This window comes from Cyprinus carpio, chromosome A16 (genome assembly GCF_018340385.1).
Source record: "Cyprinus carpio isolate SPL01 chromosome A16, ASM1834038v1, whole genome shotgun sequence".
Lineage (NCBI taxonomy): Eukaryota > Metazoa > Chordata > Actinopteri > Cypriniformes > Cyprinidae > Cyprinus > Cyprinus carpio.
In genome coordinates this window covers 2027636-2053538 of record NC_056587.1, presented here as the reverse complement: position 1 = coordinate 2053538, position 25903 = coordinate 2027636, and the positions used below count along the sequence as shown (strand labels likewise).

Below are 25903 nucleotides of genomic sequence, written 5' to 3'. Positions count from 1 at the left end.
GATTCACACCTGAGAAGACAAAGGCCCCCATAATAAGCTGTATAATGAGCCTTTCAGCCAGGTGTGTGACTGAGAGAGAAGAGTTACAAGAAAGAGTCTGAGGACAAAATATTTTTTTTTTTAAACTACATTATTAACATTATTGTGATGGTCACTGATACTAGTACTAATTTATAAAAAAAAGAACACAATTACCACATAGCACACATTATCAGTGATATTTACAGATTACTTGATACATTTACACCTCAGAGGATCCCGGGTATAACACATTCAAAATACTTACACCAGAGTAGATATTTATGAACAGAAGCTTATACAATAAGCCTATACAATATATATAGTTATAAACATATTTGGCTATATTCGTGAACAGAGAATAGCCTATCTCAGTAAAGTTTTGTCTAACCATTCTTACTGACATTAGGCTAGCAACAATATATATATTTTTTTTTTATATCTTATTGCTGTTTATGTTATATAACATAAAAAAAAGAAAGAAAAAAAAACATCCTGCCATGGTGACACATTTAGATGCTGTGAATGAAACTTTATAATTAGGGATGCACCGATACCACTATTTCCAGTACTTGCCCGATACCGATACTTTTATTTTTGGTACTTGCCGATACCGAGTACCGATATTTTTATTGCATTTGTAATTTTTTTAAATATTGGGTACTGAAATCAAAAGAGTACAATGTTAGCTGGTTGATTTAATTTATTAAATAGAAACAGTCAAACCAAAATTTCTTCAGACACCTTCAACATTTCACATTATAACACATTATGTTTATTCTCTATAGTTTAGAAGATGGTAATAAAATATGACAAGAACTCATAGTTAAACTGTGTCACAAAAAAATCATCATAATAATATAAAACAACTTTGATAGAAAGGTATGTAATGAATTACAATCAACCAAAAATTATTCAGACAGCTGTTAGTATGACAGTATTTACACAACTATCAATACTTAGTTGTGCCACCCTTAGCCTTAATGACTGTCTGTAGTTTCCTGGGTATGCTATCATCCAGCTTCATGCAAATCTGAACTTCCAATTTTTCCCCAGACTTTGTTTGAGGAATTTTTGGGTATAATTTGTCACAGTTTACTTTATTTTGCTATCCTCATTTACATAAATGAACTATAGTGTCCTGCACCCACTAGTAAAAAAAATATAAAAATGTATATCTGATCTCTGAATAATTTTTGGTTTAACTGTATATCATTCGGTTATTTTCACACTTAATTATGCCCATTAAAATATATTTTACAAGATTTTGTTACTTTGTTCATGTTTTTGCTCTGTGGTTCATCATCTGTAATTTAATAGCATTAGAGCTGATCCATTGCAGCGACTTAGTACTGTAATGACGCGCTTTGCTGTAATAACGCAGGGAAGCACTCGTTATAAATCTCCTGTGCTATTTATCACTAATAGAAGTCGCGTTTTTTGTTTTTTATCTGAAACGTGCTCCGATTTATATTCCAAAGCCACTCATACTGTATAATGCAGAAACACTCAAGCAAGCAAAACGCGCAACGCGTGCATGTATTTGTACTGTTGGAGATTGAGAGGGACAGTAGTAACGTACTGCCTAGTGCATTAGACACAGGCTGCTAGATTCACTTTCCCCAGAAAGTCATGTATGCCTAAGGTTGAAAATAAATGAAGTTTATAGTAAATGCCCATATAAATGTTTTTTTTTTTTTTTTTACAATTTAGTGTCAATCCAAATGTGTGTGCTAAGTGAGTGAACATCAAAGATCACACGACAGAAGTGCGCGAGCATGCTCTCTCTATCTCTCTCCCTCTCTCTCTCCCTCACTCTCTATCGTTAAGTAACTTGTGCATTGTTTTACTTATTTGTTTTTGACATATCAGACTGAACTACAAACTTTCCAATGATGAACTGTATATTCACTAGACAAGCTCGCGCACCTCCGCCACTGCACGCTCAATCCACTCAGTGTGCTTTATCAGCTTGCGCACGTCAGCTATACAGGCGTAAATACTGACTGTTTAACATTAAATTCATTGTATAAATATCCTATGTAGACAACCTTAATCTCTAATAACTTCATTCTGCTGTCTGTTGTTGGTGTTTCTTTATCTGAATATGGCACTTATCAGGTGCTGTGTGGTATCGGCGTTTGGTATCAGGGCATTTTAACAAGTACGAGTACAAGAGCTCAGTATCGGGCCGATACCGATACCAGTATCGGTACATCCCTATTTAAAATGTTTCACCTGATTATTTATTTAGTCAGGAATTATAGTTTGAAAAAAGTCTAACTAGTAAAATGTGTACAGGTTATGTGAAAACTAATACAACTAGGAAAAAAAAGACTTACTCATGTTTAGGATCTCTGCTTGATCAAGCCGCTGCATCAATAATCCAAAGGTAATCCAAAGCTTCTTGAGGTGAATTCTTTCTTATTTGTCACAGCGAGTCTTTTCTGCGGTGAATTCAGTCTCATTCCTCTCAGCGCGAAGTGCAAAGTAAAATGTAAATAACTCGCTGCTTTGTTTATTGTTATGGGGCGTTTACCCACCATGAGCTTCACGTGGATAATTATAATGCCAATAGCGCGATCGGCGCGGTCACATTAGACATAATGAAGGGAGACGTGAAAGACTGGACATTGCATTGGTTTCATATGGACTATGTTATCACAGAATATTTGTTTTCAATAAGACTTGCTTAGTTTAAAAGTAGACATGTCAAGCTTTCTATAGATATCTCTCTCATGTCTCTGTGTTAAGTATTTGCTGAGTTACAGTTCATTTTAATGACACATTTCTAAATGAAGATCACCGCAGACCAAGGCTGCAGACAGCGCACCCTGTTTGTTTTCTTTATTTTATAAATGCACAAAGTTTTGTTATTATGTCTGTATACAAATAAAATTAGACCCTTTACAGATTCGATTGATGTATTGCTCTTATCTGTACAATCAAAACTGAAAGTGTAATTTAAGTTATTTTTTGTGTTATCAGGAGAAGATGCCTCAAAATGCATATTAGCTTTAGTCGGCCCCAGAGGGTTAAGAAAAAGTGGTGGTTACATGTGCAAAACCCATTTATACAATGCTTACCACCCAAATTTGTGTCAGGGGTCCAAAAGCAGTTTGCATTAATTTTGACAATATATTGTATATCACTCCAACCAAACTTTACAGTGATCTGAGATTATCAAAGGTCTTCCTTCAGTGTTTGGTGCAAATGAAAACTCAGGGGTAATGTCGCAATAAGTTACATCAAAAACATATTGTATTCTATTCTAATGTAAAGATGTTATTCTATTCTAATGTTTCCTCTTTTAAGCTATAGAAAACAAACATTATGAAGTAAAGATGTTTTATTATTCCAATAATCAAGAAATTATGCTTTATTGAAAAAGGACATGAGTTTATGCTTAATATTGCTTATCATTAAATAAAAAAAGTTTGTTAAGTTTGAATTCAAATATTCCTCATATATTCAATGTAATAACCATCAATATTATATTATTAATAATCAAAGCTGGGTTCCACAAACAAACTAATAAAAAAATAAATAACATATAAATAAAAATAAAAACCTAATAATAAATGCATTTCGGTCATGACAAATCTCAGGATAGTTTGGCATGCTAATGGATGTCACAATGTTAATGTGAGAATTGCTACTGTTAATACATCCTCAGACAAGCAGCTGTAAGCATGTAAGACATGCTGCTGCTGCTGCACATATAGCATACATTAAATTACCCACAGCAGATCTTTATGGGTGGAGCTGGGGGAGATGGAAGGTTTCTCATAGAGTGCTGCAAGACTTGCTTAAAGCAAACACAGAACCATACAATTTAAAAGTTGAGCAGCAAGCTCATTTGGCTGCAGAATCAGCAGAGGTCAGTCAGCTTGTGCCATGTGGTGATGATGTCATTGTTTGCAGATTGCATTAAGAACAGCCTGTGCCACGTTCAAGAGAACTGGGTTCTTTTTCATTCAGCAGACTTTAAGTGGCCTGAATTTGGTTTACTTGTTTGGTTCAAATGTTTTCTTCCTCCCCATTTTATTATCTGACTGGTAGGGCTGCACAATTAATCAAATTTCTAATCGTGATTACAATTATGGATGCCACAATTACGTAACTGTTCAAAGTGGCAATTAATTATTCAAAGTCCACTTAGGTTATTCTGAGTGCTTGTGGGTTTTTTCTTTCTTTCTACAGGTTATCTTAAGGGTTTTCCCCCTTTGTTTTAATTTTAGTATAACATTATAATATCATCCAAATTTTTACTTTATTTAAAGAAGAAACCAATCCAATGTATAGTTTACATTTGAGGCTTAATACTACAGAAAAGCAATAAAAGTTTTTCAGTTAAGAGTGTTTTCAGCTTGTTTATTTTCAGCTTGTTTATTTGCATATAAAATATGGCATGCAGTTGCTTCAAACAATGGTATAAACTAGAGGTCGACCGATATGGGTTTTTCACTGGCCAATGCCGATATTTAGAAATCAGGGCAGCCGATGGTCAATATATGATGCCGATTTTTTTGGCCGATATGTTTGGCCAATTTTCTTTTCTTTTTCTTTTTTTTTTTCCATCTCATAAAAGTGAGTTTAAGCAAATTATTATTGCAGGGTACAAGATAGTAATAGTAGTAGGAACCCAATTTTGAGTAATAATACATGGCTCAAAACTTAAGCACCTTCTCAAAACAGTTTTGAAGCATGCTTTTTGTTTATGTTTACTGACAGACCAGTGTTTCCCACAGACTGCAAATTAATTCTCTGCCAGCAGGAGGCGCTGTTTCTCTCATGGCTTCAGACATTTGTTCTATTCGAATGTAAGTGCCCTGCGAACTGGACATCACAGGATATTCCGCCATGATTCCAGTTCGAAGCGAACGTATATGTTCCAATCAAAGTGCATTGAAGTGTGCGAGACGTGAATTTAAATTGCATTTATTTACAGAGGTATATGATGTCACACTTGTCCGTGTGTGAAATCTGTGAATGAATGTTCGGAAGTGAAGTAAACTTTAACAGATTTTCCCTGCTTAGGGAGTAGGGAGCAATGAACACTGTGTAGGGACCATGTCAATGGGAACACAGTTCATGCACGGAGCTCACTTCTAACAAGCTGATTATCTGAATCAGGTGTGTTAACTAAAGAGAGACGTGCAAAAAAAGGCAGAGCTGGGGCACGAGAGGACTGGAATTGAGGATCGCTGCATTACAGGAAAGATTAAATTAAAATGACATCGAAGCTTTTCTGAAGACAGTCTGTTCTTTTCAAAGATATATTCATATAAAAACACCCGCGCTGTATTTTAATTCTAAAATGTGAAGTGCTCATTTTATTCAATGAAGTATAAGCCTTCTGGAAAATCTATTTGTGGCAGTTTTGATATAATGACGAGCCGTCACAAATAACTTAATGTATAGGAAACACTGGACATTGCTTTAAGTCAAATGGCCATAGTGATAACAAAAATAAAAGATTTCACACATATTACACAGCCTGCTGCTCCTAACTGCTTAAGAGTGCACTGACCACGAGCGATGACATCGTGGAGGAAATTGTCGGACCTACAGACACATTTCATGAGGAAAGTTAACGTTCACATTTTAATCAACACAGAAGTTTCATCTGTTTCTACTTTCTGTTTCTACTTTCACATGCAAATGACTTGATGCACTTCTGGCATCAATTCTAGTAGGGTAAAAAGTATTTCCGAAACGGGCTGTTTTGCCCTGCCATTAGCTGAAGCTGTGTGTGAACAAGCCACTGCTGCAGAGTGTGAGCTGCTCCGTCTCACACGCAGCCTCAATGGGAATTCCGCAACAATGCTTAGCTGCCCACCGGTGCGCCTGCCTATAAATCTGCCTAATTTTTAAGCACAATCGGTCAATACCGATTAATTTAAAAATGCCAAAAATCGGCCAATTAATCGGTCGGCCGATCAATCGGTCAACCTCTAGTATAAACATCATTCAATGTAAATTGTGAAAATCATAATTAATCATCACTTACAATTTAAAGGGAATAATCGACAATTATGATTTCATGAGCCCTACTGACAGGTGAATATCTGTGATCACTAAACAAATAATGGTGTGGACAAGTTAAAAGTTGAAATTTAATACACAGGGTTAGAGGGGTGTGTTCACATAATATACAGTAGGTATGAGCAATAGTGGTTGTGATGATTGCTGTTGCAAGCACCATTAATTATTTCCATCTCAGCGCTGAGTGTCAGTGGCATTTTGCAACCATCTGGGAAACCATTAAAGGGGTACATTTATGTTAAATAATGCTGATTGGGCTCTTTTTAAAAAAAATAAATAAATAATGAACAATTTTTGTAATGGAGTACAGGTGTTTTCTTTGGTTAAATACACTCATTCAAGCCTACTTTGGATTTCTATGTGTGTGTTTGTGAAAGACAGAGATTACGTAAAGCTTACAGAGGACATCTCTGTGTGGCTCCCTCTAACAACGCGAGTGTCTGTTTGAAGGAGCAGCACACCTGGTCCTGAATAAAGACCTATGTAAATTGCCTGAGCCAGACAGGCCTTTCATCAGTGTGGTCTCACTGTTTGAGCTCTTTCTGTCTCTCTCAGCATCAATCCAATCAGTCCCAAGCATAAACATTCTTTTATTCCAGCTAATCTGCTCAACAACAATAAAAAAAGCTGCTCAAGACATGGAAGATGGAAGAACCTCCGTTAAAGGCAAAATATGTAAGATTTGTTTATTAAAATATCCAAAAACCACTAGAACAGTGTTATATATTTTACTGACTTGTGTACTCCCAAATGTTTCAAAGAATGTTTAAATCCAGAGAAATAAGCAATTTTAACTAGTGACACGGATTGTGTCCATAGTGTCATTGTGTCACCTGGCAATGACGTCACACACCCTCGATTTCCGGTTTTGTTTTGTAGAAAACATGTAAACACAAAAGACGTGTTTAATATGTTGTGCATATTAATAGACCAGTGACGACCGCACACAGTAGCATTGTAACAGAACTTCAAATGTATCTAGTGTGATAAAACTGGGTGTTTTTTTTTTTTTACATATGCACGAGCGGAAGTGGTCGACTGAGGCATAACAAAAGCTCCGCTGCTTTCGATTAACACCCTGTGTCACACTCGTTCGGCGTCTTCGTTTCGCTTCGATGGCTTTCAGCCTCACCCTGCTTCATTCTACTACGTTAATCATCCATGGTCATGATTTCTGCTTGAGTCCTGTCGGATTGCGGTGGCTGTGGGGATGAAGACCACAACTCCCATGATTCCACACTCTTTGTTTATTTTGCATACGCTCCCTCTAGTGGCAAAAAAATTCATATTGTGCCTTTACAGTAAGTCAACATGATAAAGCATTCACATATTGCTTCCATAATGTGACATCTTCTATTACAACTTGAGCTGTAATAAATATTACTATTTCTATGAAAAAGTTAATACATAAGAACAATAATTTCCAAAACTGTTCCATCACTTATTAATATTTGAAAAATGTAATGCAGTGCATTTAACATGCAGAAATTATATTCAGAGAGGCCTAAGCAGACCTCTATAACCATGTGTCATGGTCAGTATGTAATCAGGCTTAAAATATCTTGTGCAAGTCCCCAAAAACATAGTGATAGAAAATATTGTATTTATATATTTACAATTATTTAGCAAATTATATATAATAATTTCTTAAATTAAAATCAAAATTAATTATATGCATCTAATTGTTAGTTTGTATGTTTTCACCCAAATACTTATATGTAACCAACACGAACATTTGCTTGTCATCAGTGTTGGGGAAAGTTACTTTTAAACGTAATGCATTACAATTTTGTGTTATTCCATGAAAAAGTAAATAATTGCGTTACTTTTTTACTTTTTATGGACAGTAATGCATTACGTAATGCTCTGAGCTGGACTGTGCTGGGCTGTGCTTCTCGTCCGGAGTGCGGAGTTTACACCGAGTGGTTGAACTAGGTATTGGAGTCCAAATTCAAAACATTGGAGAGGGTTTTTTTCACCCGGCCGCTCCTCCTCAGACTTGAGGCACAGGTTGCCAGATTGACGACACCAACAGGAACGAGCGAACTTGACAATGAATGACATGAAATACAATATACTTATTTTTAAATCTATGCATATTTGGACTAATAATAAGGAACATTTTGATTCTGCATTTTGGTTTGTGGTTTCTGTACTTGGTTCTCACTTTTTTACACGTTTAGGGAAGAAGAAAAGTGAAGAATTCTAAGAAATTGAATAAATAGGGTTCTAGCATCCCTGATGCTTGGACCCTAAACAGCTATTTGGCTTCTATTTAACATTAACAAGATACACAGTATACACTACCGTTCAAAACTTTGCACTGAAAACGTAGCAGATGAATTTACCAAATGAAACCATTTCACTTTACTCAAATATACTGAAAAAAATCATTGTACTTAATAGAAAAATATCTGAACTTAATGGATTATATCAAGCATAACTCAAACTGAATGTGTTACAGCAAATTTCTCAATTTAACAAACTTTTCTCAGCATGCTGTGCTTCAAAGTGTTAATGGAGAGTAAATGTTAAAATAAGAGCTATTTTGTGTTTTTGCACAAGAATAATATATAGAATAGAATAAGCCTTGGTGAGCTTAATTTAAATAAAATAATATTTTTACAAAGAAAATCGTGTGGAATTATTTGAATAATGTTCACAATGAATCATACACAATATGATCAGCAACGTGTATCATTAAAGTAAATAGTTTTCATTTCATGTAGCACTTAAACTGAGTTTTTCCAAAAGAAGAAGAAAAATCCAAATCACACATAGCACTTTGATAGCCTTCGGTAACAAAGTTACGTAGCCTTCATGATCAACACACACTCCATGATACCAATCCCCAGGGTGATGCATATCAAATGGCTGTTCGTGACCGATTCAGCAGAGCGTCTTTGCTAAACGTGAAGCGAGAATGCGTGTGGAGCCGCTGAGCATGTTTGATTACGGAATGACAGAGATCAGAGGCAAAACCATATTTATATAAACTGCATCACAGATATTCAGAGTCTCAGAAGGGTCAGCGTGTGCTATAGTGAGGCATTACAGGCAGAGCTAATAAGGAGAGGATGGAATATGCACAGTATGTGTGTGTGTGTGTAATAAATATTTAATGGAAGAGTAGTGTGATGCCCAGTTGCAGCCCAAGGCTCTGCTACACGCCACTTACAGTGAGCACAACCCTTTCATCATCCACGCACACGGAATCGCACACACACAATTGCGCATGGCTCTTCCAGTTGCAGTCTGACCTGAAAACCTGTCTGCATGCTGCTCTGGCTGTCTTTCTGGATTAAGAGCACTCTCACTCTCGATTGAGCACACAATATTATCCAGCTAGCTCTGTTACTCTCATCTCCTCTCTGTGTGTTATGCACTTCTTACCCTCCCCCAACCTACTCCCATCATCACCTCCTGGCCTTTTTTCCTCCTTCTCTCCCAATAATTCCCCATCCCTCCCTCTCTTTCTCCCTCTCTGATGTCTTGTTTCCTGAGCTCAGCTCTCTCTGAATCAGCAGAGGTTCTCAAGCAGGTCAGCAAAGCGAGGCATTACAATTATTGCCTACATCAGCCTCAAAACACACATGGATTTATTACTGTACTCGCATGGCACTAATGCTGGGGAATCGGTGGAACTGAATTAACCTGTTTCTTTCATGGCTTTCCAAAAGATGTGCCATTAATGTTTGCGGGAAGTAATTAGCAAGGCAGCATCGGGGAGGCATGCCAGCATCTGGCCGTTGCCTCTGCTCCGATCGTGTCACTGTCAGTCTAGACCTGCTTTGGAGAGAGTGATCAACTGCATAGCCTGGTGGCAGTACTGCTGGGAAGTGTTTGTTAGGGAGTGCACTGATACTGATATTCTGATTGATGCTGATGATTATTTGCATGTTACACTGAACAGCTGATGAATGGATGATTTCATATTACATTATAATAGATTAAAAACACCTTTATAATAGAAATAACTGCAGATGCCTCAAATGTGTATACTTGAATCACAATTCGTTAAAGCCATGTCGTTTCACTGGATACAGAATCAGAAAACTAAGTAACATCTACAAACAATTTTTGGATTTTTTTCATTGATCACAGTAAGTTAGTTTATTTAGATTATTAAAATGTTCTTCACACTAAGAATTGTTCACAGATAGGTTCTTTAGAGAACCCCAAAACAGTTCTTAATTGAACTGCTGCAACCCATTAGATTTTTTGCATCAGATAGTCAAGGGGGTGTTCCGTCTGTAGCAGAAACAACTGTGATGTCAGCTAAGAACTGCATATGTAGTTTTGAAAGTTGCTGATGCATTGAATACACAACGTTTTTATTGAAAGCAAAACACACAACAGCTGTTGATCATCACAGCCATCAGTTCTGAAACACAAATTTGAAATTTACCTAGAAAGGGAATCAGATGAACTCCAGCAAGAACTACTTAAAGCAGCTGAGAATATAAATTTAACTGCCGGCAAAAAAGTGATGAGACAAAAAAAAACAAAAAACAAATGCTGCATAAGCAGGTTGGAGCAAAGATGTCTAAAATTAGGCACAATCACTGGAGGGCACAAATTTGGCCAATTGTTGGCAGCTGACCAGCCAGAAAACAGTAGCGCAGCCACAGAACAGCTAGACAAACTTCAGTTTTACCACGCCCAATTTTTCCTTCAGAGCGCTACTTTCTTTTAACGCTGCAGACCAGGGGTTGTCGGCAACACAAGCTGTAGCTCCTAAACTCACTTCTTAATGGCAGATCTTTCCCTGCTAATAAAGGAATAATGAGGGGTCTGTATGGTGTTCGGTCCCCTGTGGGCGAGAAGCTCTAAGCACTCACAGTAAATAGTCTGTTCAGACTATTGATGATCAGTTTGATGTCTGTCTCATGCAGATGGTTCCATTCTTAAACAATGCAGGCCAGCGTGGTTAATTGCTACTGAGACGACCAGAGGTGCGGTTACATGAGCATTTCTGTTGAAGGTGAGTGAGTTTTTTTGTGTGACAGGACTGACTGACGAGCAAGCGAGCGCGTAGAGCGCCCATGACTCGCAGCAGGCAAATAATGCCTATAAGGGCTGGGGGAGGTTCGTTATCAGACAGATCCCCCCGCCCCCATATTCACACACACATACTCGTGCACACACTTACACACACTCTATGAAAACAGTGTAGCAGTCTTACCCCTTCCCGAAGGCACCTCATTAACACGGTGTAGGCGGCAGCAGGAACGACCCACAATCCTCCTGGGCGCTCTTTCTTCTCTTCCTGCAGGGGAAGGAAAGAGAGAATGTGTGTGTGTGAGTGAAAAAGAGAGAACTATTACTGAGACTCTTTGGGGGAACAATTAAAAGCAGCAAAATGCAGCCGCCATCATAATGAGGCTAAATAAATAAAGTCCTGTGACAGTAAATAAGACAACAGGCTCGCTGGTTCAGGCAGGTAAAGCAAACACAGCTCAAGTGATAAGCAATGATAGTGTCAATTAGAGGGAAAAGCAGGGAACGCTGCGAAGCAACATCCTCCTCTCATTTAACTTCTAATGCTTGTGTTCAGCACAGTGCTGAGACTGATCGTCAACATCAACGGCAGCTCGTGAGCAAGAGCTTCATACAAGTCAAGGCCTGATTTGGATTTCTGTTCATATGTAGTTGCATTATGCAACGTGCAGTAGGCTGTTGAAAATTTGAGGATTTTTTTACTTAAAAACCAAAACACTGTTTTGTTAACTGATAATTACATTTAATAAAGGTAGAAATGTTACTATGACAAATCGGCCTTAAAAAAATCTATCTAAATTAGGTAAAAAAAGTAAATACATGTGCCAACTCAAAACAGTGATTCTAATTTATAAATGCATCACTATCACAAAATAACTGAAAGTTATTAATATTTACAATGAAGCTAAATATGTGTGCACAGTAAAATTAATGAGCATGCAAGTAACACTGTCAAAGAGTTTATGTAATTTTGTATATTTTTTTTTTATAAAGAATTAGATATCATTTTGCATTTTAAACTATTTATATAAAATGTATACATGAACTCAAGGCTAAGGTACCTTTTTTTTTTTTTTTTTGTCAGTTTATGCAATAAAACATTGTATAGCAAATTTAGCAATTCTGAAGGATTGATTGACTGACTAACTGATTTTTGATCGTAACAATAAACCTCTTGTAATAAACTTATACCTCTGTTGGCAAATTGTTCTTACATAAAACTTCCCAAACTTTTTCTAGGGCCATTAAAATTGATTGCCATGCAATAGCAGGAGAAAAAGGGGAAAACTCGAACCCACAGTGGCTGATTTGGAAATAAATTTGGAAGCAGGAATCATCCTGTTAAAAAAAATAGTGTCATCTCATTGGTCTCTCTTTGTACACTGTACACTAAGTGCAGGTTATTAAAGAAATAATTACCATTGACTTCTGATGAACAGTTCTTTAAATATATATATTTGTTTGTTTGTTTGTTTAATGATGATGATTCACATTTATCATCTATATTGCATTAGACAATAAAATATCTAATCATTTAGGGTCGTAACCACCATAGACACTGAGATATGGCCAAACTGAGATATGAACCACTGTTCAGGCCACAATTAGTTTTCCTGACATAATTATAAACAGGTAAGTGTCATTTTGCTCCAAAGCATATCCTAAGCATCTATCCACATACCTAACACATATATTAATGTATATTGTGGCAGGTGTAGGGGTGGAGCCAAAAAATAAAAGATGGCACATGTGAACATGAACAGAGAAAGAAATAATAAATGCCAAATATGTCACTACAGTTTGTTGATAAAGTGTTTGGCCATCTTCCAGTAATTGCAAAAGTGGCTAAAAAACAACAACACTTTGAGCGCTATTACACAACTGGCGCAATGTGGCGCAAGATGCAGCGCAAGTGTTTTTGCTAGTTTGAGCCTGACCCAGTTCTCATTTTCCCGCCCTGCACCACATTGTTAAAATAGCAAATGCATTTGCGCCCATTTGTGTGCCTATGGGCGTGCTGGTCTAAAAAAGAGCATTGTTGGTGCGTTGCTATTTTGAGGAACTGAAAATAGACTGCACCATAGACCAACTCAAACCTGGTCTAAAGGGTTGGCGCAATATTTTTTCTTTGTTATTTAAAGCGCGCATTAGTAATATGCGCCTATAGGCGGGTGCACAACGCACGTACACTTTGCTTATTACACACACAGGGACACGCAGCAGCACACAAACATGTTTAAAAATGAAAAATTACATTCTACCATGTAAATAACGAACCCGCCATGACGCGAGCGCAACTGGCTTTTAAAGGGGATGGGAGATGAGACTCTGATTGGTTTATTACATGTTACGCCCAAAAACACTCATTACTCATTAAGAGAATAGGGACAACCCATTTAGACCATGCGCCCGGGCGCGCCGACTATTTTCCCATCGTAAAAATAGCAAAAGTGGATTCGGACATGCCCTGAGTGCACCTGCACCATCCGCTTTAGCCCATGCACTTAGATCGTTAAAATTGGGCCCCTAGTTCTTAGTGTAGCTAATTTATCATCCATTTTGACATTTGATTATTTCTACCTGTGCACACTATACAGAAACATAAAATGGTATACTGGAAACTAAGGGTGAACCATGTTAAAGAAACAAATATTTAATAGTTGTGTTTTACCGAATGACAGGCTGAAGAAAAATCAAAGCTAGAGCATGGCTTATCTTGCATCACTTCCATTCATTATGTCGCACAGACATAGTTTTCCACCCGGACTGCCATTGAAATTCATAGTGTCAACACACCTATTGCTCACATTACACAAGAACTGAGAAGCAGAGAAAAGTCATTAGATAAAGCCAATCAAGGTGACAGCGTCCCTCACCCTCCCTCTGTGCTCAGAGCTAATGTGATCAATAAAAGCTGTGTGCTGTTGTACTGTGTGACCCTGAAAAGCACAACCGTACAGGAGATACACACTTATATAAGCCCAACAAAGCATGTTATCAGCTAACCTCGGGTCCCTTACAGCGATCAATACAGTGATCAGATTAGGGTGACCAGACATCTACAACATGGGGCACATTTTGGTGAAAAGGGTCTTAAAAATGTGTCTTGGAAAAACAGGCCATCTCATCACACCGCTTGTAATGAGGTAAAATGGTGCTGTGATGAGCCATTTATGGACTCCAGAGGCTGTGCTTCATTACACCTTTAGACATCATTGACAGGCTGCTGTACATGTGTGATGCTGAAAATAACCCAAACACTGACTTTGACCAAAGCATTGTGTTATAGCAGGCAAATGATGTGTTACCGTGACAGACAGCAGAACATGAGTAAATTCAAAAAAAAAAAAAAAAAAGCAGTTTTCAGCAGTGATATTTACGGTGCTAAAATTCTGTCAAAGGTTAGACATGATGCACCAGACTGCATCAGCTATGAGATGGTCCTCATGTTGAGGTTAATGAGGTCTGAGAGGTTGTGTGAATCTCTCCTCATAAGGGGGCTTTTTAAATGTCATGGAATACTCCGAGGACAAATATTGCCTGTAAGACATTTATGAGAAGCAAATTGAGCTGTATGAAATTTCAGGCCATTAAACATACTGATCTGTTCTTGAGATCGCAATCCCGAGGCTAGTCCCCCTAGAAGCCAAAGTGGAAGTTGTACACTGATCAATATTTACATCCGCATAATAGACAGTCTACTTTATTTTTCCCCCTCCTTAATATCAATCTGTCACTAATTGGTAGAGGTGGAAAGTAACTAATTACAAATACTTTCGTTACAGTACTTAATTTTTTTTCTACTTTCTTGAGTACAATAAAATTGTGGTACTTTTACTTTTACTTGAGTAGAATAAAACTAAAATATTCAATTTCGCTACATTTATTTTTCACCAAAAGCACAAAGTACAAAAAATAAAAAAAACTAACAAAGAAGGTGCCGATGGAGAAGAGCGAGGCGGCATTTGATGGGCACTTTTCAAGCTCCTGGGGTGAAGACCCGCGCTTCAGCCAATAACAGACAGATCTGACTTGGCTGCAAAACCAATAAAAACTTCCAGTTCAGCTGCGGGGGCGGGGCGTACAAACCGCGCTTTGCTTTGACTGTCAATCACCGGCGTTGTCGTTTTGAACCAGAGTTTCAGTATTTTAGTGAATGTGAGCTATGCGCTGATTTTAAATTGTAATTTTGTCAGGTCCTGAAATGGGTCATACCGTCGATATTACACTCGGTTGATAGAAGGACGCAGTTATTGCATGGATGGCGCAAGAACAATGTAAGTGTCTAAAATACATGCACATAGCTCAGTTGAATGGTAAAAATCGCCCTCTTTAACAGTGCAGTTAAACTAAATGTATGAAGCAAAATAACCTCAACATTAACAATAACACTGAAATAAGAGAGCATGCATTTTATGTGCATCTGGCTGATAGATCAACCATGATTAATCTCTCAGTCAGATGCATTTAAAATCACTTTTTCTGTGTGTGTGCTTTGGATGTGTGAGCACATGGGCGTATAAACAAGACGCATGTATGACCGGAAGATTTATTCATATCCAAAACGAGACGATATGGACGATATTACGGAGCTCATGCAGTGCATATACTGCTCCATTCATACTCGAAGCCAGAGGACGCTCTCGCGCAGAAAGTCCAAAACGGCCCAGTAGAAGTAATAACTTATGATAATGGCTAATAACTATTGCTGTAACTAAAAAAGGTCATTTCGAGGTAATAATATGAATAATCCAGTGCTAATAGACATAACATCATCAGCAGCCATATCACCCTGCAGCCCAAGACTGGTTCCCCATTGAAACTAAGCAGGGCTGACCCTGGTCAGTACCTGGATGGGAGACCTCCTGGGAAAAATTAGGTTGCTGCTGGAAGAGGTGTTAGTGAGGCCAGCAGGGGGTGCTCACCCTGTGCTCAGTGTGGGTCCTAACGCTTCAGTGTAGTGATGGGGACACTATACTGACAAAAAGCACCGTCTTTCGGAAGAGACGTTAAACCGAGGTCCTGACTCTCTGTGGTCATTAAAAATCCCAGGATGTCCTTCGAAAAAGAGTAGGGGTGTAACCCCATTGGCCTCTGACCATCATGGCCTCCTAACCATCCCCATATCTACTGATTGGTTTCATCACTCTGTCTCCTCTCCACCAATAAGCTGATGTGCGGTGGGGGTTCTGGCGCAATATGGCTGCCGTCGCATCATCCAGGTGGATGCTGCACACTGGTGGTGGTTGAGGAGATACCCCCTTCTATGTAAAGCGCTTTGAGTGCCCAGAAAAGCGCTATATAAATGTAAGGAATTATTATTATTATTAATTATTTAATATAGCATAGAAACTATTCTGCATTATGTGTTTGTACAAACCAATCCTAAAATTGTCATTTGGAAAATACAGAGATAATATTATAGAATACAAATTACTGGTTATCATCCAGCATTGTATTTGATTTCTTATCCAAGTAAAATACATAAGAAAAAATAAAGCCTGTCAATTAGACAAAACTCAATTTGTTTTTTTTTGTTTTTTTACATTTCTGTGCCCTTATTTCTGTTTTCTCTGCTGCACACACATCCTTGTGTAAGTGTTCTTTAGCCTGTTGATTTTTATTCATAGTATTCAGCTAACAAGGAAATATTTTGCAATAAGAGTTAGAATAAATGTGAATAATATCTGAGATTTTTCATTTATTTATTTATTATTATTATTTACCTTATTGGAATCAAAATTAGGAATCGACAAGAATCGAAATCATAAAAATTCAAACGATGCCTACATTATTTTTTACTGGCACATTTCAATTCACATGGTTTTAAACCCTTTCTTTTCTATTAAACCTCACTTACCCTTCTTTGCCTTTTGCCCTTCTTAAAAACAACCACATAATCTTATACGTCAATGTAGTTTTCAAAATTAGTTATAAAACAGTTGCTCCTGGCAACAGGGATAGGAAGTATGTTTGCTTAACATAGCGTCAAACTTGACAATTTATGAGACTAGTATCATGTTTTACTCCAAAATCACTACAGGTCCTTCTCAAAAAATTAGCATATTGTGATAAAAGTTCATTATTTTCCATAATGTAATGATAAAAATTAAACTTTCATATATTTTAGATTCATTGCACACCAACTGAAATATTTCAGGTCTTTTATTGTTTTAATACTGATGATTTTGGCATACAGCTCATGAAAACCCCAAAAATCTCAAAAAATTAGCATATTTCATCCGACCAATAAAAGAAAAGTGTTTTTAATACAAAAAAAGTCAACCTTCAAATAATTATGTTCAGTTATGCACTCAATACTTGGCCGGGAATCCTTTTGCAGAAATGACTGCTTCAATGCGCCGTGGCATGGAGGCAATCAGCCTGTGGCACTGCTGAGGTGTTATGGAGGCCCAGGATGCTTCGATAGCAGCCTTAAGCTCATCCAGAGTGTTGGGTCTTGCGTCTCTCAACTTTCTCTTCACAATATCCCACAGATTCTCTATGGGGTTCAGGTCAGGAGAGTTGGCAGGCCAATTGAGCACAGTAATACCATGGTCAGTAAACCATTTACCAGTGGTTTTGGCACTGTGAGCAGGTGCCAGGTCGTGCTGAAAAACGAAATCTTCATCTCCATAAAGCTTTTCAGCAGATGGAAGCATGAAGTGCTCCAAAATCTCCTGATAGCTAGCTGCATTGACCCTACCCTTGATAAAACACAGGTGACCAACACCAGCAGCTGACATGGCACCCCAGACCATCACTGACTGTGGGTACTTGACACTGGACTTCAGGCATTTTGGCATTTCCTTCTCCCCAGTCTTCCTCCAGACTCTGGCACCTTGATTTCCGAATGACATGCAAAATTTGCTTTCATCCGAAAAAAAGTACTTTGGACCACTGAGCAACAGTCCAGTGCTGCTTCTCTGTAGCCCAGGTCAGGCGCTTCTGCCGCTGTTTCTGGTTCAAAAGCACACACCCTGTGCACGGTGGCCCTGGATGTTTCTACTCCAGACTCAGTCCACTGCTTCCGCAGGTCCCCCAAGGTCTGGAATCGGTCCTTCTTCTCCACAATCTTCCTCAGGGTCCGGTCACCTCTTCTCGTTGTGCAGCGTTTTTTTTTTGCCACACTTTTTCCTTCCCACAGACTTCCCACTGAGGTGCCTTGATACAGCACTCTGGGAACAGCCTATTCGTTCAGAAATTTCTTTCTGTGTCTTAGCCTCTCACTTGAGGGTGTCAATGATGGCCTTCTGGACAGCAGTCAGGTCGGCAGTCTTACCCATGATTGCGGTTTTGAGTAATGAACCAGGCTGGGAGTTTTTAAAATCCTCAGGAATCTTTTGCAGGTGTTTAGAGTTAATTAGTTGATTCTGATGATTAGGTTAATAGCTCGTTTAGAGAACCTTTTCATGATATGCAAATTTTTTGAGAATTTTGGGTTTTTATGAGCTGTGTGCCAAAATCATCAGTATTAAAACAATAAAAGACCTGAAATATTTCAGTTGGTGTGCAATGAATCTAAAATATATGAAAGTTTAATTTTATCATTACATTATGGAAAATAATGAACTTTTATCACAATATGCTAATTTTTTGAGAAGGACCTGTATATAACAACTTAAACAGTGTTCAATACAGCATTGTATAATAATCTTTACTGTGATACAAGCTATGCAATTGGGGGTGTTTATTAACTTCAACATTTCATCAGTCAAAGCATCTCTATCTGCATGTTATTCAGCTGTAGTGATATCTGATGCATTTGTCCATATAAGGGATTTCCTGGGTCTCACTTGTGAAACAGACATTACAGTACATGGGTGTTAGGATTAGGGTTAACCTGCTGCATAATGCTCACATCGTCTCATTTTGGGTAAAAATAGAAAAATAATACTAAAGTACTTTGTAACACAGTAACTTGACTAGTTTTTCAGCAAACTACTTTTTTACTCTTACTTGAGTCATATTATTTTTCAGTACTTTTACTTGTACTCAAGTAAATTATATACTTTTACTTAAGTACAATTTCTTAGTACTCTTTCCACCACTACTAACTGGACTTATGTGAATATTTATATGACATGCAAGTTATAATTTACATAATTTTTTAATTAGAGGAGCTTTTATTTCCAGACATTTTTTAGTTTTAGTTTGTGACACTTTAAATAACAGATAACAACATTACACATTTGTGCACATTTATTACACATTTTTAATTTCCCCTTTAATGTATACAAAGTTATAAATTCAGAGAGAAAGATTCTACTCTGTACTTTTTCCTACAGAAAACAAAATAAATAAATAAATAAATAGATTTGTTTTTTGTGTGTGCAATTTATATTACACACACACATATACATATACCGCTCCGGGTGTGTATTCACGGGGTGTGATACCCTGATCTTCAAATTTAAAAAGTTTTCACCTCCAGGTTCTTAATCCATTGTGTTTCCCTCTAAGCTTCAGTAAGCGTTTGAACCTTTTGTAAGAGTCCCTCAGTTATCCTCAGTGTGAAAAGATGGATCTCAGTCATTGTTGGAAAGGGTTCAAATAAAAAACAAAGAAATTTGTGGGACCTGAAGGATATTTCTGAAGAACAGCTGCCAGTTTTAACTGTTCAGGACAAACAAGAGACTCATGAACAACTATCAAAAAAAAAAAAAAAAACCCGCTGTGGATCATCCAGGTAACAACACAGTATTAATAATCAAGAGTATGTAAACTTTTGAACTGGGTAATTTTTATAAATTCAACTATTATTTTCTCTTGAGGACTACATGTAAAGGTATTTTTTGTGAAATAACATGCATTTTGTCCGATCCCTCTTATTTAATAAAATAATTAACTTAATTTTGTTATACCTGTGTAGCAATGAGATAGAGCAGCTCCCCCAGGGGTGGAATCAAGCATTGCTTCAATTTGCTGCTCCTGAAGTTCTCTCGGATCAGTTCTGTGAACATGGCAACTGCCTGAGGAATAAACCAAACACAAATTTGTAGCTAATAAATAGTTTGATTCACAAGCACTATAAATTAATTAATTCAATGTATAGTTCACCCAAAACATTCACTTTGACAAGTAAGCATATTTGGGCTGTCAGTTATCATATCAGATGTGCTCTATGTATGTGCGTTGATCAATGTTTCTATGTGAATAAAAAAAAAAGCTTTATAAACTTTTTAAAGGTTGAAAATTCTGGTGGTGCAAACTTTCAATGCACAGACAAAAAAAAAGATGAGAGAAGATCTCCATTTATATTCCAACAATTTAAGAAAAGCTGGTTTTAACATGACACAGGGGTGAGCTTTGCTTCCTGTGTCTATATTTCCCAAATATACACTGGGCAGGAAATGTTTAATATCCAAAAGAGACTATTTTCTAACTATAGAGCATTTGATAAGATGTCATGAGTTCAGGATGACTCATCAAAACAATTGGTCTGTTTCCCTGTAGCTTTTGGTCTGTGTTTTTAAATACAGGTCTCATCCACAGATCTCTGCCCTTAACTATTAGCATTTTATTATCTTCTGCCTATTATCTTATCTTCAGATGAGCAGTATATATGCTTCTCTCTCTGCAGTCGTTCTCTTAGTAGGGTGCTATGCAAATGCCCTGTGTAGCACTTTTGGCCCTGTGACGATTAAAGTCTCATAAGTAATGATTTTTCCAGGGAACAGATGTTGGCGGCTATGTTTGATGAGTCTTGGCAACGGGGGACATGCAGTGATGATTCCTGTTACACAGGAAGAAACAAACAAAGCTAAGCTGTCTTATTCAGCCACGCATGCAAAGTAATTCCTGCTTTAGAACATATCATTATCATCAACAAACACACACACAAATTCCCTTCTAGAGCATGCTGCTATTATCCACATGCACATAAACACACATACACATGCTATCCTGCTTTAGAAAACATTATTGTTGACACAAACATAGCGTGTGTGTCAAGCTGGGTATTAAAAGGTTTAAGCTGTACAGATGTGGCATGCTGGAGAAGACCGTGGTGCAATCCTCTGTCCTAAAATCAGGTATGGGTTTTTAAGCTAAGAATCCAGGAACTCAAGACTGAAAAGACCGAGCCGGATTCTACCTGAGGTCTATTTGGCTCATTATCAAAGATGTGTTTTAAGCATAATTAATGCTGCACTGTGCCACCGGAGAGCAATCCTATCCTTAATACAAACAAAGCTAATCCAAAACTCTCTCTCTTGTAGTTTTATGTTTAATCTAACTGTTCTAGTGATGATTTGCACTTTAATAGGGTTTTATGTTTACGGAACAGCTGTCTCTGTGTATATATCTGCAGTCCATTAGCTCTGATCAACTTTATGGTAAAACACCTGCGTTTGATGTCACTAATGTCACTCTGTCATGCCATGCATATTAATTAATTAATACATCTCATTAGGATGTTTTACGTTTTCAGGAGTACAATGAAACTCATTTTGTGATATTCAGACATAAGATATCAGAAATTACTTAACTTGTTCAAGAATTTCAATACGCTTCAATAGGAACGTAAAAAATAAAACAATTTAATAATAAACTAACATATTAACTTTAATATTTTATTCTATGTTTTAATTTTTTTCAGAGCAATGTCATTGCAATATTATAATAAATTTATTCAGACTAATCTGACATTTCATTCTGTGTTTTAACTTTTCTTTCCAAAGCATCACTGCTAAGCACATAGCAGTTCTTCATGGCCTTCCTCTCAGAGAAGAAACCTCTGACTTTTTCAAAACAATGTTGAACAGTACCTTTTTCTGTTTCATTCAAAAATCCCCTACACATCACATATAGGCTATCAATTACACTTCATTCAACTCTTATTTTGCACCAGACTAGCAACCTCTGAATTTATTTAGTTTTTTAACTTAAACCCTTTATGTTTACGGAACAGCTGTCTCTGTGTATATATCCTTGAACATTTTGTTATATGCATGTTCTGCCATTATTGTACTATTTATTGTCTAATTTCTACACAATAAAGAACAACCATTGTTTATCTCTGTTAGTTGTACATAGAGCATAAGATAATAGTCAATTTAATAGTCTTTGAAACACAAATCAAGTCATTTTAATGAAATCTGTTTCAGTCCCTTTGTTGAAAGTCCAAGTAAACAAAATGTAAAATATATTTAAAAAGGTCATTAAGGTGTGTTAAGATTTAGGCTTAAGTTAGACTGGCCACAAGAGCAGTAGAAGCTCAGGAACTCCAAGCTTGCCGACACATTCCTGTCAGGTGGCCAAGGGGAGAGACCTCAATGTCGGTCTCTCCCCTTTTTCCCTGATCTTCATAAGGAGTTATCTCGCTCATGGAGCAGGCCTTGCTCCTCTTGCATCTTTGTGCACACAATGTCTGTTTATTCAAGTATTGGGGGTGCAAAAGTGCAGGGGTATGCGATGATGCCCCAGGTGGAGGAGATGCTTAAAAAGCTGGCACTCCCCACCAAGCCATGCATAATAACATCTGCTTTGGTGGGGAAGGCATTCCAGGCAGTGGGTCAGGCTGGGGCCGCCCTGCACACCATGGCGGTTTTGCAGGCCTACCTACCAGGCTGACCTGCTTAAGGACCTGAGCACGAGCACCAGTGTTAGTGAGGAGACGTTTTTGGACCTACGCTGAGCCATCGATTTGTCTCTCCATGTGACCAAGCAAACAGCCCGCGCCACTGGCCGTTCTATGGCGACTATGGTTGCCACAGAAAGGCATCTGTGGCTCAACCTCACGGGCATCAAGATAGGGACAGGGTCTTCATTCTTGATGCCCCTGTGTCGCCTTCCAGCCTATTTGGCAAATCTCTTAACACAGTTGTAGTAGTAATATCTTTATTTGTCCCTTTACAGGGCAATTTACAAACAAACAAACCTAAAAAAAAAAAAATTTTAAAAAAAAAAAAAACAATAACCAACCACAAACAACCACAAACATTCACAATACATACTATTAAAATCAATACATTACTTAAAAATCATGGTACACCTTTATCTTTATGTTTCAGATAAGTATTTACACTCAAGACTGCATTTGTAACAAACAACCTAGAAACTTTAACAGTCCTCCACTTCGGCACTCCATATCGCCTGCCTGAGGGGAGCAGTTCAAATTCTAGATACAAAGTGTGGGATGAATCACCCAAGATAGTCAAAGACTTCCTACTAACTTGTCAGTAAGTTAAGGGAGGTTAAAAGACACACAGAAGCTTTTGATAAGTTTCTTCCCTGCCATGCTCAGGGGTCTGGGCTGTCGGCCTCCAAGTCCTGACCAGGTTCGGTTCCTCTGAGACGGGATGCTCAGAAGGAGAGTGTTGTGAGACGTGCACCCCCTCATAGAGACTGGGGAGTGGCTCACCGCTCTCAGCAGCCTAGGAAGAGGCCGGATCTTAGGACGATCATCTCATCCAGGATAAAGAAGTCCTAAGGGTTTTGCACCCACGACCGTGGGGGTGTTTCCCCTCGGGGAGGGAAGAGGTCATCTTCTTGTCCTGGTACTCTCAGAGTCTATGTGGCCACTATTTTGGCTTGCCACACTCTGATTGACTGGGACTCTGTGCGAAAGCACTCTCTAGTCACCCATTTCATTCGTGGAGCTAAGCGGTTGAGGCTGCCCACCAGAGCAACAGTTCCTTCCTGGAACTTATCTATAGAGCTCGAGGGTCTGGTTGGGGCCCCATTCGAACCACTAGAGTCAGCGCCTGTCAAGCTTCTAACTCTCAAGATGGTCTTTCTCATGGCCATTACTTCTCTGAAGAGAATTGGTGATTTGCAAGCTTTGGAATTGGTGATTTGCAAGTCTTGCCATCCTGCTTAGAATTTGCTCCTGGGCTGATCAAAGCTATTTTGCATCCTCACACTATTTATCTTCCCAAGTTTCCATTCTCAACCTTTAATCCGGTCATTCTTGAAACCTTCTGCCCTCTGCTATTAACAACAGGAAAGGAAAGACTTCACTTATTGTGTCTAGTATGTGCTCTTCACTAGCCAGTAGTGTATGTCGGAGCAGCTTTTCATATACTATGGGGGCCGCAACCAGGGGCGGCTGCCACGAGATAAACAATGTGACATTGGGTGAGGAATGATATTGCCTACGCAGGCAACTTCAACTCTAGGAGTTAGGGCCCATTCAACCAGGGGGGTTGCATCTTCTATGGCTTTTGCAAGAGGTGTCCCCTTGCAGCAAGTGTGTGATGCAGCGGGTTGGTCCTCAACACACATTTATCAGATTCTATAGTTTGGATGTCCATGCTATTCCAGGCTTGCATGTCCTTGAGTCAACATCCCAAAGTCATGTCTGAGACCTCTTCAATGTTTGTGAGCACATACTACACAACCTTGAGGGGTTCAGACACTTCCAGTGTAGCAGCGTTACTGTATGCGTTACTAAAACACAGCGTCGAAAGTAGCTTTTGATAGGGAACGTCTCGGGTTACTTGAATGTAAACCTGTACCCTGAAAAAGTGAGAACGAGATGCTTTGCCTCAATGCTGCACTGACGTCTCTTCGGACAAAGGTACAACCTGAAGGTGTGTCCGTTTCACGTAAATTTATAACCCCTCAGGTGCACATAATCAAATGACGTCACCCACCAAGGTTATTTAAGCCAATTCTTGGGGTGTTTGACACACATGCTTCACAACCAGTCGAACAAAGAATGTTCTCGTAGGCATTATTGAAATGCAGCATCTTGTTCCCGCTTTTTCAGGGAACAGGGTTACAGTCAAGTAACCTGAGACATTTTCTTTAAAGACAAAAATATTAACTAAAACATTTTTTTTGTACTGCCTACTTATAATGTTTAGATTTTTACATCAAAATACATTAAACTTTAGAAGTAATAGGATATTTTCTGTCCTGTTTTTACCCCCTTTATCAGAACACAATAGACATGGCGTATTGTAGACTCGTAAGTAAATGCCCACTGCTATGATTGGCTAACAGTTGTGTGTGTTTGACAGCCTACATCCTTCAGATGGATGCTTCATCCACTCTTTCCTAATGTTTGAATCATTTATATATATATATATATATATATATCGAAACACAATTTCCATATTTAAATTTGTGTTATTCAATCACGTGACGACTTATAATATTAACATATAGTTTATTATATATAATATTTTGACTTCTTATTCTGAACTGAGGAAGAATTCTGTATGGCAAAATAAACACCGTAACATAAGAACCGAAACGGAGTGTCCAGGAAGACACAAAATGAGATGCCTATTGATATAAATCTATATTTGATCTATGTTGTATAAAATGACTTCTATATTATTATGTAAACTTGATACAGTAAGTTCATGAAGACTGCCAGATCAATTACTAAGAGATAACGTACTAGAATCTCTTTGTCTATCATCCTGTTTATCTAGTTAGCAGCTCTACATTAGTTAAAATGCCCATATGAAGAAACTAGTTAATCTTAATCAATATCCATTGAAGTGTGCAAATTTCTAATGTTAATATAATGTGGAAGTAAGTAAATGAGTGGAGAATTTTAGCCAGCATATTTTCTTTTTGACTCATTTAAAAAAAGAAAGAAAAAAAATATATAAATCACTTAAACTCACATAAAGAGTTTTCCAACTTAAGTAATATTTTGACTTTGTAGACCTTGGATGAAAATAGTGTCACACCAAAAACCATATTTAAAATTCATAATCCTAACAATGATATCGATAGTGCAAGACAAAGGACACGAGAAGTGGGAGATACCATAGAGGACGTATTGTTAGATGCAGATCTGATTAGCTGGAGCTCAGAGAATCAATATATTTCCCAGAGTCAGTCAAACAAATGCAGTCAAACTGTGTCTTAGACG

At 37.9% G+C, this 25903-nt stretch overlaps 1 protein-coding gene across 3 annotated transcripts in view; it reads right to left on the bottom strand.

Annotated features, from left to right (window-relative positions):
- Positions 1-25903, bottom strand: part of ulk4 (unc-51 like kinase 4) — a 187157-nt gene that overhangs the window by 137423 nt on the left and 23831 nt on the right. For all 3 annotated transcript variants that reach the window (XM_042771994.1, XM_042771992.1, XM_042771993.1), the window contains exons 18-19: positions 19932-20039; positions 11252-11335 (exon numbers count right to left, since the gene is read on the bottom strand). In XM_042771994.1, coding sequence (XP_042627928.1) covers positions 11252-11335; positions 19932-20039 — 192 coding nt within the window. The remainder of the gene's footprint in view (positions 1-11251; positions 11336-19931; positions 20040-25903) is intronic.